Source organism: Canis aureus, chromosome 8, assembly GCF_053574225.1.
Source record: "Canis aureus isolate CA01 chromosome 8, VMU_Caureus_v.1.0, whole genome shotgun sequence".
NCBI lineage: Eukaryota > Metazoa > Chordata > Mammalia > Carnivora > Canidae > Canis > Canis aureus.
In genome coordinates this window covers 41,314,981-41,328,524 of record NC_135618.1, presented here as the reverse complement: position 1 = coordinate 41,328,524, position 13,544 = coordinate 41,314,981, and the positions used below count along the sequence as shown (strand labels likewise).

General features: G+C 48.8%; 1 protein-coding gene across 4 annotated transcripts in view; it reads right to left on the bottom strand.

Moving 5' to 3' along the window:
- Window positions 1-11,705, bottom strand: part of SEC14L5 (SEC14 like lipid binding 5) — a 42,237-nt gene extending 30,532 nt beyond the window's left edge. Inside the window, exons 1-4 of one of the 4 annotated variants that reach the window (XM_077906510.1) lie at window positions 10,664-10,776; window positions 5,936-6,041; window positions 4,400-4,505; window positions 3,294-3,452 (exon numbers count right to left, since the gene is read on the bottom strand). In XM_077906510.1, the coding sequence (XP_077762636.1) occupies window positions 3,294-3,434 (141 nt within the window). In that variant the 5' untranslated portion in view covers window positions 3,435-3,452; window positions 4,400-4,505; window positions 5,936-6,041; window positions 10,664-10,776. Of the gene's footprint in view, window positions 1-3,293; window positions 3,453-4,399; window positions 4,506-5,935; window positions 6,042-10,663; window positions 10,777-11,492 lie in introns of those variants that run through there. The other 3 variants (XM_077906509.1, XM_077906511.1, XM_077906512.1) reach the window with 3 other exon arrangements.
- Window positions 11,706-13,544: the final 1,839 nt, after the last annotated feature.

Sequence of the window (13,544 nt, the reverse complement as noted above, 5' to 3'; positions counted from 1 at the left end):
GGAGAAGCAGGCTCCATGCAGGGAGCCTGATGTGGGACTTCATCCCGGGGGTCTAGGATCACACCCTGGGCTACAGGAGGCACTAAACCACTGCACCACCGGGGCTGCCCCTTTCTCTGGACATTTTATGTGAGTGGAATCATATAGTATGTGGCCTCTCGTGTCTGGCTTTTTTCATTTGGCATCGTGTTTTCAAGGCTCATCCACCTTGTGGCAGGGTGTCAGTGTTTCATTCCTTTTCACAGTTGAGTAATATTCTACGGTATGGATCTCTCAACTTAGGCCAGGTTGCTAGCTAGAGCTTTGTGGCTGAGACATCAAACATCTGAGGGCAGCAGTGTCACCCCAGCTGATGAAGGGTAGCAGGCAGGGTAGAACCAGGGCAACATTACACTGGAGCCTTTTGACTGCTGTCTACAATCTATAAAAACATGTATACCTGGGGGGTCCTATAGCTGAACAACCTGCTGCTATTTCTAGTCAAAGCCAGCTCGGGAGACACAAAAGATGGAGACAAAGGGTGAGAAGGACCCTCCAGCCAGGACACCTGGATACAGCGAGGGGGCAAGGCTCAGGTTTAATGGCATGTCAGAATCAGAACACAGGGTTTAAAAAAAAAAAAAAAAAAGGACACAGGGTTTAGATGCTGCCTCTGTCACTTGCCAGCTGGGTGACCTCGACTTAACCTCTCTGAGACTCAGTTCCCTCAAAAAAAAAAAATTAAAAAGAAGAAGAAGAAGAAGAAGAAGAAGAAGAAGAAGAAGAAGAAGAAGAAGAAGAAGAAGAAGAGAGAAGATAATGAGAATGATTGATGATACCTACTTCGTAAGGACTACAGTAAAGATTCAAGGGAGATAATATGTTTAAGGGACTGAGCACAGTGCCAGACATGACATCGTAGATTTTTTTTTTTTTAAATGCTAAGAGAATCTTTTTTTCCAAAGATTTATTTGAGAAAGAGAGAGAGAGGGATCCCTGGGTGGCGCAGCGGTTTGGCGCCTGCCTTTGGCTCAGGGCGTGATCCTGGAGACCCGGGATCGAATCCCACGTCGGGCTCCCAGTGCATGGAGCCTGCTTCTCCCTCTGCCTGTGTCTCTGCCTCTCTCTCTCTCTCTGTGACTATCATAAATAAATAAAAATTAAATAAAAATTTAAAAAAAAAAAAAAGAGAAAGAGAGAGAGAGAGAGTGTGTGTGTGTGTGTGTGTGTGTGTGCATGCACGCGAGCATGAGCAGGAGTGAGGGGAGGCAGAGGGAGAAGCGGACTCCCCGCTGAGCAGGGAGCCCAATGCAGGACTCGATCCCAGGACCCTAAGATCATGACCTGAGCTGAAGGCAGACGCTTAACCAACTGAGCCACTCAGATGCCCCCAACATAAGAGCTTTTTTTAATGGATGAGAGTAAATCAACAGGGACTTGAACAGATATTTGTACCGAATCATTCACAACGGCCAAACAGCAGAAACGTCCCAAATGTGCATTCAGGGATGCATGGATAAACAAAATGTGGTCCATCCATATGGTGGAATATGATTCAGCCATAAAAAGGAAGGAAGTATTGAAACTTGCTGCAACACGGTTGAACCTCAAAAACATCACACTCAGTGAAGGAAGCCAGACGCAAAGGACAAACGCTGTGTGGTTCCGCGTGTATGAGGTCCCTGGAATAGTCAGATTCGTGGGCAGAGTAGAGGGTGCGTGCCAGGGGCTGGGAGGGGTGGCCAGGGTGGGGGGTTGGTGTTTAAGGGGGGCAGATTGTCAGTTTGGGAAGATGAAAGAGTTCTGGGGATGGATGGCAGGGAGGGCTGTACAACACTGTGAATGCGCTTCATTCTGAACTGAACTGTACTGTACACCTTTAAAAAAGGTTAAAATGGGACATTTTGCATGATATGTATTTTACCACAATTTTTTAAAGATTTTATTTTATTCATGAGAGACTCAGAGAGAGAGGCAGAGATACAGGCAGAGGAAGAAGCAGGCTCCATGCAGGGAGCCCCATGTGGGACTCGATTCTGGGACTCCGGGACCACGCCTTGAGTCAAAAGCAGATACTCAACCGCTAAGCCCCCCAGGTGTCCCTACCACAATTTTTTTTTTTTTAAATTGAGTGAGCCATCTCCTTGGTGGCTTTTTTTTTTTTTTTTAAGGATCTTTTAAATTTATTTATTCATGGAAAACACAGAGAGAGAGAGGCAGAGACACAGGCAGAGGGAGAAGCAAGCTTCATACAGGAGCCCGATGTGAGACTCGATCCTGGGACCCCAAGATCACACCCTGGGCCCATGGCAGGCCCTAAACCACTGAGGCACCCAGGGCTCCCCTCCTGGGTGGCTTAAAACCCTACCAGGAACGTTGATTGTGATTTGGAGTAGCCTATCATGTCTGTGTTTGTTTCTAGTCAACACCTCCGTCTCTATGTCTGTTTTCTTTGTCACTGGATTCCCCGGCGTCCTTGTAAAACCCCTGGGAGCCCGTAGACACCCGGGCAATGTTTGCTGAAGGAGGGAAGGAAGGAGGAAAGAAGGCTGGGAGGGAGGAAAGAGCAGGTGTTGAGGAAAGAAAGCAGAAAGTTGGACCCATGGACATTTGTCCACCTGGAAAAGCAGGTGGAGCAGCCCAGGACCCCATGTCACCGTGAGTGGGCTCCGTCCGCACCTGTGCCCAGGTATCGCTGTTCGTGCTCCACCTGCACAGAGCAGGTGCCTACTGGCAGGCGAGTACAAGCCTGGATGGTCCGGTCTGTGGTCGTGAGCGCCGTGCAACTGCCGCTCTGGACCAGTGAAATCGGCCTTGAACACGGGGCTGGGAACAGTTCTGCCTGTTTTTTTCAGTTTCCTGGTCCTGAGGCTGTAGCATGGGGTGCAGTGAGTGGGCCCTAGGTATTATCTGCTCCTGTTCTTTTTTTTTTTTAAGGTTTTATTTTTATTTAAAGATTTTATTTATTTATTCATAGACACAGAGAGAGAGAGGCAGAAACACAGGCAGAGGGAGAAGCAGGCTCCATGCAGGGAGCCTGACATGGGACTCGATCCTGGGTCCCCAGGATCACACCCCAGGCTGCAGGCGGCGCCAAACCGCTGCATCACCGGGGCTGCCCTATCTGCTCCTGTTCTATCCCTTCTTCGCACGAATCAGATTTGGATGTCCCTTTGCCGGGCCAGGACTGTGTCTCTGCCTCGTGAGGTCACACCATCAGAATGCTTGGCCTCTCCAGCACCGGGGTGGGGGGGAGACGCACAGCCTGGCCAACCCACCCAGCAACTGCGCAAAAACCTGCTGTGGAGTCTCACCCACGCATGGGGAGCAGGGTGGAGGAAACTCTCCTCCTCTGAACACACTCTGTGCCCACAAATTTCCAGGATCAGCTGGTGCCTTTGATGCTTCAGGGAGGGACTCGGAGGCAGAGAGGCCAGCCCAGAGCGTCTTGACATTTAGCGGCATGTCAGGACCTTGATGGGAGGGAAACACTATTTTAGATTTTTCAAGTGTCTCAGGAATGTGCCCAGCCCCTGTCACCTCTGCTTCCCCACGTTCTCCTGGCCTCTGGGATGGAAAACCCCCTCCAATCCACTTAAACCCTAAATCTGATCATGTCACTCATGCTTAAACCCTTTCAAAACTCCCAAGGTCCTTGAACAGACAAATTGACCCTGCCAATCACTTTCTAACTCACACTGGAGCCCCAATGAGCCACATTTATTTCTTCAGAGAAAAGGTCTCCTCCTTCTCTGCACTCAGTGGGCCCTCCTGCCCTTGGCAAGGCTCAGCCTGAATGACCTAAAAGACCCTCAGCTGGCGATCAATGGGCCTGTCCCCGTGTTCCCACAACACCCCGTTCATTCCCTGTTAGGAATCATTCTAGGGACGCCTGAGCGGCTCAGTGGTTGAGCATCTACCTTTGGCTCAGGTCGTGATCCCAGGCTCCTGGGATTGAGTCCCATGTCGGGCTTCCTGCATGGAGCCTGCTTCTCCCTCTGCCTGTGTCTCTGCCTCTCTCTCTCTGTGCCTCTCATGAATAAATACATAAAATCTTAAAAAAAAAAAAAAAAAAAAAAGGAATCATCCTACATGGCACTTGCCTGATTCCTTCTCTCTCTCACTCTCAGAAACACACACACACACGCATGCACACACCACTGCAAACTCTATGAGGGCAGGAAGGGATTGTGTCAGGAGAACCAGAACACGATGGACACAGTCCCCACCTTCCCGAAGCATACTTTAATGAGAAAGTCCCATATAAACAAGCAAGGAAGCAGACCAACAGAATCATGATGCATTTCAAAAAGTGCTAGGAATCAACTATGTGGTAGCCTGTACACCTGGCATGCTGCTTAGCACAGTGAAACCCAATAAATATTTGTAGGATGCATACACGAACATGTGTGTGAATTACCATCCACATAAATTAGTCCAAAATTTCCTTCCGAAATCATAAGATCACTTTGCTGGGCTGTGGGTCACCTCTGTTCTCCCAGCCCCAATCAGAACGCGTCAGGTCCCTGTAAGTAATCCAGAATGGAAAATGTCGTTTCCCTTAATCTGTTAGCAACAGGATCAGATGATGGGCTCCAGGGAACTAATTTAAACTCATTTAAATAAAACCCCTGCTGCTTTATTAAAACTACATCCATAACAACGGGTCCAACTGTAAGGGCCCTGGCCTGAGCAAAGCCGCAAGGATTTACCTCTAGATGCTGCTCCTTATTAATAACCCATTTGCTAAATTACAAGCTGTTTATCAATACAAAAGGCCAGGTCTTTAAATATTTTAACACTTAATTGCTGACGATAGCTCTCACCTCCGTAACCCTTCCTCTGTGCGAAAAGCCTATTGCTAAGGAAATTCTACTCCGAGCCATCTTCCTTCTTTAGATTTGCAGAATCTGAGATGAGCTGAAGTCACGGGGCCTGGGAGTCCCACTGGGATCCTGGGGCATTGCCCGGACAAGAGGCAGCTGGGTCACTGGTGGAGCGGCCTGGGCCACTGGTGCACAGGTGTTTACTGAACGTCCCAGCCAGAGTCTGGAATGTCTGCCTGTGAGCACAGGCTGCGGGGTCAGATTTCCCTAAATTCAGGTGTCTGCCATTTACAGATGATGCCATTTACTGAGCATAATGGGCTGAATTGTATCCCCCCCAGGAAAGGTAAGTTGGAGTGCTAGCCCCAGGCACCTCAGGATGTGACCGTATTTGGAAAAAGGGTCTTTACAGAGGTAATCAAGTTAAAATGACGTCACTAGAGTGTACTTATAAATCCAATATGACTGGTGTGCTTATAAAAAAGGAAATCAGAAAAAAAGAAAAAAAGAAATCTGGACCCAGAGGCACACATACACACAGAGGAAATATGCCACGTGGAGGTTGGAGCTATGCCGCCACAAGCTGAAGAACTACCCGGAGCCCAGAGTGAATCCCGTTACAGATCCTCCCAAAGCACCTTAGGAGGAAGACTGGCCCTGCTGACACTTTGATCTTGGACGGCTGGCCTCTAGATGTCTGTTGTTCTAAGCCACCCAGTCATCGTGGTGCTTTGTTACGCAGCCTGAGCCAATGAACATACTGACCAGCAGTACCCTCTGCAAGCCTTCGATTCCCACCCCCCACCCCCCACTACAGCCAAGGCTGCTCTGAAAGTTCCTGCCTCTGAGCACGCCTCAAGCGCCAGGCACCCAGAGCATTTGGTAGGTAACTGCTGCCACCACCCCCCACCCCCCACCCGCCTGGAAGGTCAGGGTCTGTGGGCTCTGGCTGTGCTCCTCTTTGTGGGGTCCTGATGGAGTGCAGGCATTCAGGACACAGTCCTGGTGGAAACCACTCACTGGGCCCAGATGCCACTCCAATGGATTGAGATCCTCAGCTCTGAGAAATGGCAGACTCATGCTTGGGAATGTAAACTCTGAGGCTGAACTGCCTGCGGTTAAGTCCTCACCTGCCTCATGTTTGCTTTGTGGCCTTGGGTAATCCATTCATCCTTCCAGTGCCTCAGTTTCCTCCTCATAGAATGGTGCCACCCGCAGAACACATCTCTTGGGGTGCTTAGGAGAAACAAATGACTTAATACTCGAATTAGCTCAGAACAGTGTCTGGGACCTCATAAGCAATGCGAATATGTCAATTAAATAAAATTTAAAATGGAATTTGCCTCAACCCACCAAATAATCACTGTTATTCATGGGAGGGATTTTTTTTGGAAGGAATATGTCAACACAAAACATGTCCATTGGTGTGCGTAGTGGTGTTATTTGTGATAGCCCAACACTGGAAACAACCCATCCACTGATGAGTGGAAAACGAATGTGGGGGACACCTGGGTGGCTCAGTGGTTGAGCTCTGCCTTTGACTCAGGGCGTGATCCCGGGGTTCTGGGATCGAGTCCCACATTGGGCTTCCTGCATGGAACCTGCTTCTGCCTCTGCCTATGTCTCTGCCTCTCTCTCTGTGTCTCTCTTGAATAAATAAATAAAATCCTTTAAAAAAAGAAAAGAAAAGATAAGAAAAGAAAAGAAAAAAAAGAAAAGAAAAAAAAGAAAAGAAAAGAAAATGAATGTGGTCTATCCAGGCAATGGACTATTACTCAGCTTTACCTTGAAAACATGATGCTAAGTGTGAGAAGCGTGTCACAAAGGGTTACAGGTCCTAGGATTCTACTTACATGAAATATCTAAAATAGGCAAGTCCACAGAGAAAGAAAGTAGACTAGTCGTTATCAGGGGCTGGGGGCATAGAGATGGAAGAAAACTGCAAATGAGCACAAGGTTTCTTTATGGGGTGATAAAAGTGTTCCAAACCTGACAGGGGTGATGGGTACACAACTCCACGAATACTAAAAACCACTGACTTGTACTTTTATTTATTTATTTATTTTTTAATTTTTATTTATTTATGATAGTCACACACAGAGAGAGAGAGAGGCAGAGACATAGGCAGAGGGAGAAGCAGGCTCCACGCACCGGGAGCCCGACGTGGGATTCAATCCCGGGTCTCCAGGATCACACCCTGGGCCAAAGGCAGGCGCTAAACCGCTGCGCCACCCAGGGTTCCCCGACTTGTACTTTTAAATGGGTATGTGAGTCATAGCTCAATAAAGCTGTTAGAACAATAAATAATAACAATAAACCCGAATCATATTTCACCAGCATGAACAATATGCCAAGGCCCTATCCGGGCACCCCTGTCCCTTCATCCTATCCTCACTTCCACTCTCAGAGGAGCAGCTGAGAAACTGGAGCAGGGACCCAGCTGATGGATCTGGCTCTTAACCACCATCCATCTGGGAGGAGAGCCCAGACAACCCAGAATCCATTCACAACAGGCTGTAGGCCTGACCAGAGAGTGGCCTCTGACGCTCAAGTGACCACCGTCTGAAGTTCAAGACACCGTTTTTGTGTTATATGCATGAAGACCTCACCACCACCTTCTGGGACCCCACATACAAAGGGGCCAAAGACCCTCTCCAACCTTGGGTACACAGCTACCTCCATTGTCTTCATTGTTTCCTTCTGTTTACCAAGATAATACAAGCTCACTGTTTTGAACCAAATAATACAGAATACAACCAGGAAAGAAGAAAGCCTTTGCTTTCTTCCCTGGAATCCCACCTTCAGAAATAGAATTCATGGCAGGGGATTTGGCCCAACGAAAGAGACACCTCATTCACTGGATTAGGTAAATTTTTGAAATGAAAGAGAAAAAAAATTTTTTTGGTAACTTTTTAAGCTTGGTCTAGAAAGGTTGACTCAGTGCTATTTTATAACCAATTCCTTGAGCCCAGTGTTAGTCATCTGAGTTCATTGCTGGTGGACTTCTGAAGCAAGGAATGCTTCAATTCTCCAGTCAGTTTTGTTAAGCAGAATAACCAAAGGCCATCTCATCTGGTCACTCGGATATACCAAGAATAGCTGAGTCCATCTGAAACTTCCCTGGCATCTGACTCAAACTGAGGGCAAGTGTTTAGCTGAGAAACAAAGACAGACATTAAGTGCAGAAAAACCCTTTTGTGTCCACACAGCATGCAAGTTATGTTGAGTTATGCAGCTATTTTGGGGACAATGATGTTTTGTAAACAGTCGGCAAAGTGGCTTTGTCGGTAACATTGCAGAGGTTTGGGGCCCTTTCACCAACAAGGATTGTATGGAAGATAAGAAAACATGGCAAGGCTGTCCCTTTGAAAAATACAAATAAATTAATGCAGATACAGATAATAAGTATCTGAAAACCTTTGTTTCCTACTCCCACAAGCCTCTATGCATCAACACTTAGGGACTGTTAACAGCTAGGGCAGTAAAAGGAGTCCTGCCTTCATTTATGAAACAGGAAGCTTGCAAATTATGCTTAACATACTCTAGTAAAATCAATGTGAATAATTAGTCTTATTAATACAGACTCACATGCTACTTTAGCCAGCATGTTCTATTTTAAAGTGCAATAATTGTAAATATTTTTGAGAATCCTAAATATGTTAAATTAAATTTACATTTATTAAGCTCATGCAATAATAAAACAGTGTTAGTTTTCCATTTTACAGTTATTTGTCTCAGCTTCATGGTAGAGAATCACAGGTCCCTGGATTGTCCCAGAATGGTGAGGACAGTGTCTCTCTGATTTTAAATGAATGAATGAGTCTTAGGGTCTTAGAAAATGTGAGCTGCCTAGAGCCTTAGACAGAGGACAAGTATTTATATTTAACTTACATTTATTGTCTATTTGGTATGGACTAAGCCCTGTGTGGGGCACCTGCCCCCAACACTTTATTCCCCCTACATTACTATATATATTTTTAATTTTTTTAAATTTTTATTTATTTATGATAGTCACACAGAGAGAAAGAGAGAGAGGCAGAGACACAGGCAGAGGGAGAAGCAGGCTCCATGCACCAGGAGCCCGATGTGGGATTCGATCCCGGGTCTCCAGGATCGCGCCCTGGGCCAAAGGCAGGCGCCAAACCGCTGTGCCACCCAGGGATCCCACTATATATATTTTTAATATATATTTATAACCTATATATATAAAACCTTTAATCCTCATGACAACCCTATGAAATGCATATAACCATCCTCATTTCACAAATGAAGAAACCAAGGCTTAGAGAAATTCAGTGACTTTTCATCAGCACACAGCCGGACCAGAGCAGAGCTGCAGCAAGGACCCCACACTTCTGACTCTTCATCATCCCCTGGTGTCCCACCCTTATTACAAATGAGGGAAAGTCACACAGCCAGATGAGGCAGCAATCATAACAGTAACAGCATTTGGCCTGTGCCAGACCTTGCACTGGGAGCTTTGCATATATCAACTCATTTAATCCATGGCACAAAGCCTAGATTTGGGAAACCACATACTCCTCATTTAGAGATGGGGAATGGAGGCTCAGAGAGGTTAAGTAATTTGCCCAAGGTAACCCAGCTGGTCACTACAACCCCAGGCCTGCCCCTGCCTCATAGTCTGGAATCATCTGCAAATAACAGCACAACATGTATGAATGGCTCCAGATGCTTCAAAATCCATTATGGGATTATAAACACATATAGGTATATTTGTAGAATAAGGCAGGACACATGCCCACAGAGGTACCCATTGATATGAAAGTCCTTGAATCAAAGGCTGAATTTAAGCACCCAGGCTGGGACGGGGAGGATGCAGATGGATGCCGGTGTTTCTTGCACTTTCAATACAATCATTTATAACACCCTGTGGTGGAATAACAGGGACAACCACATTTAGTGAGTGCCAACTATGTGCCAGGCGCTGCACCAGAGGCATTACACAGTATCTCATTTACTCCTAACACAACCCCATAGCATTGCCCCCTTTTTCCCCCACGGAAAGGGACTTCCGAGAGGCAGAGGGATGGTCTCAAGAAGGAAAGTTAAATATGCCTGTTGACAGCACCTGCTGTATGGTGCAAAGACCATTGATCCAGGAGCCCAAGCTAGCTAGCTCATTCTAGTCCGTCAACTGACTGGCTGCCTGACTTAAATAGTCAGTCTGAATACATCCTGCAAATGACTGCCCTTGCTGCACACTCACCCCCTCTCAGCTTCCTTGAGGAAAAGGAGAAGGGGTGTGCAAGCAGAAGGAGGACCGTGGGGGGGATGTTGTAAAAATCATGGCTCCAGAGTACCCCCTGCATTGGTCTGAGCCCTGGCTCTGCCTCTTCTCAGCCACAGAACTTGGGACCACCCCACCTCTTCACCTGTTCAAGCTTCAGTTTAGCGAAGGTAAAATGAAAATCATGAAACAATGTAAGTAAAGACGGCCCTTTAAAACCTTCGGTGAATGGCTGCTACCATCACCATCATTGGTATATGTACCATTATTATTATTAGCCTTACACAAAATGACAGCAGTGGTTTGCCCCACAATATCCTTGTTTTCTGTCAGAGGAGCTTGAGATGAGAGAACAAGTCTAGTTCATCAAGGAGAAAGAAAGATTTTGTGATTCGGTCAGTGGGCAAGGATTCCAGAAGCCGTGGTGAAGGCTGGGGTAGCCGGGTGGTGGGGTCACTAGTGAGAAGCTTGACCCACCAGGTCAGTGGAACAGCTCAATAATTCCTTCTCATCTGGGGCTTCTGAGGGGCTCCCTTTCATCCCTGCATAGCTGAGCTCCTATATCCATCTAACCATCATACAAGGGGCTGGGGAATCAGGGGTCACTCACCGCCATGACCAGCTCAAAAGGGTACTTGTAGACGCGGACAGGAGACTGGTACTTCTGCACCATGTTCTCACAGGAGCGCCAGCAGAAGCCACCCAGGCAGGAGTGAGCAGAGCCTGGGTAACAGGTGACTGGTAAGGTAGCAGCTCCCTCCACAGAAGCCAGAACCCTGCCCATTGTTTCCCTAAGCAAGGGGCAAGCCTTTCCCCCTCAGGCTCCACCCACACATTTCTTCAGCCCTCCAAGCAAGGGGGCTGATGTGATCACCAAATTACTCTGAGCCAGGACCCAAACACCTGCCCTGTCCATAACCCACTGCTCCAGATCACACTCATCCCTCCAAGAGCGATCAGGACCCAAACTTTCCTCCGTCCCCACCTCTTCACACTGAGGCCCCCAGGAGCACCCATCACTGCCACTCACATGGAAACACACGTTTGCAACTCTTACACTCCCACAATTCACCACCCACCCCCGCACTCCGCAGCTCGCCACAGACGTCCTGACACCATAGACCCTCAAATATCATTGCACCTGCCCTCTCATTTTCCTCCAAGATACCGTGACATACACACAGCCTTCACTAAATTTCACATGCACTGTCTCTGTCGCACACAGGCACACACATGCACTACCCACCTCCTACACAGGACTGCCCTTGCACACACATGCAACTTCGCACACACACACTCAGCTAGCTCCCTGGAGCTCACACCTACCCAACTCCACGCACGCACACAATTCCCTTGGTGCACACAAACGTCCACACACTCGCACATGCACATGCACGCACACACGTATGCACTCGCAGGCCCCCCGCAGCCCTGCTCACCGTCGCCCTCGAAGTCTCCGGGGACGTAGCCCCGGGAGCAGTAGGGAGCGGACTCCGCCGGAGCCCCCCGCGGACGCCTGGCCCCGAGCGCAGCGTCCGGCCTCACGCTCCCCCGGGGCCCGGCCAGTCAGGGAGGGGCCAGCGGGGCGGGAGCGGGACCTGCCTGGCGGGAGCGCTCCAGGACCTGGGACAGCGGAGAACCCGGCCTGGCCCCGCCCCTTGGCTGGCCCCGCCCACCTCTACCGGGCCCCTAATTGGCCCTGCCTAGCCACGCCCCCAGGTTTAGCCCCTCCCCCTTTTAACTTATCCCCTGTCGGACTACGCCCCAACCCAGCCCTGTTTCAGATTGGCCACGCCTCCTGTAGGCCCCGCCCCCAAGCTCGTCCCTCCCCGAAGGCCCGGGGCCGCGGAAACGGCCCAGCCCCGGGAAGACCCCGCCCCGAGGCTCCACCCCCAGCCTAGCTCTGCCCCCACCAGGACCTTGACCCGCCCGGTCCCTCCCCTCTTGGTAAGGTCTACCTTCCCCGTCGGGTCGCCCCGGTCGCCTAGTCTCTGAGCCCCGCCCCTCCCGTGGGGCTGCACCTGGAGCCCTACTGGCTCTGCCGCCCTGACCCGCCCAGGCATCATTCATTCACTCTGCATGGGTTTACAGAACACGCTACTAAGTGTCAGGTCCTTCCGGGTGCTGGAGACTCATTGAGTGAACAAAACACGAAAATCCTTGCCCTCCTGTAGCTTGCATTTCTGGGGGGGACAGACGTTAAATAAATAAGGCAAATATAAAGTATGTGGGATGGTGAAAAACTCCAAGGAGAAACAAGTGAGCAGGGAAAGGATTCAAGAAATAAATGAAGCGAGGGTACTATTTTATTTATTATTTTATTTTATTTTATTTTATTTTATTTTATTTTATTTTATTTTATTTATTTTATTTTTTTAGGACGAGGGTACAATTTAAAACAGGTTGGGTGGCAGCCCGGGTGGCTCAGCGGTTTAGCGCCTGCCTTTAGCGCAGGGCCTGATCCTGGGGACCCGGGATCAAGTCCCATGTCGGGCTCCATGCGGGGAGCCTGCTCCTCCCTTTGCCTGTGTCTCTGCCTCTCTCTCTCTCTCTCTCTGTCTCTTAATAATGAATAAATAAATTAAAAATAAATAAATAAATAAATAAATAAATAAATAAATAAATAAAATAAAACATGTTGGGGGGCACCTGGGTGGCTCAGTGGTTTAGCATCTGCCTTTGGCTCAGGTCATTATCCCCGGGTCCCGGGATCAAGTTCCACATCAGGCACCCTTTGAGGAGCCTACTTCTCCCTATGCCTGTGTCTCTGCCTCTGTGTGTCTCTCATGAATAAAAAATAAAAAATAAAAAAAGGATGGACTGGGGCCTTCCTGATGTCCAAACATCATCCTCCGTTTAGCTCACACCTAAATCCATCTACCTTCTCAAGACCCCTAGGGAACCGACTTTCCTTCCTGTTCCCTATCTATTCGTCATGGAAGAGCCAAAAGGCTGGCTCTGGGCAGCCTTGGCATCTGTGTGTTCATTCATGGGACACTTACTGAGCACGTGCTATGTGCCAGCACTGGATGACTTCACCCATTCACAAGGGGAAATCAGACAGACACACCTGCCCTCACGTGGCCCACCGTCCTGGGCAGGCAAAAGGTGTGACAACGCTGCTTAGCAAATACATAGGCCTTTGCAGCCCTATGATAACCAGCCCTTGTTCGTTCCCTTTCTAGCGCGTGTCACACTCGGTAATCGTTTATTCGTTCGTGTTATTTATTTGTGCGTTACTGACTGTACCGGGAGACTGTGAGCTCCGCGAGGCAGGGACCATTGTCTGTCTTATTCACCTGCCCCCAGGTCCGCAGCATCTTTCTGGGTACCGGGCGCACAGTAGGTGCTCGGTGCATTTTCTCAAAAATTAACCAAGAGGGATCCCTGGGTGGCGCAGCGGTTTGGCGCCTGCCTTTGGCCCAGGGCGCGATCCTGGAGACCCGGGATCGATTCCCACGTCGGCTCCCGGTGCATGGAGCCTGCTTCTC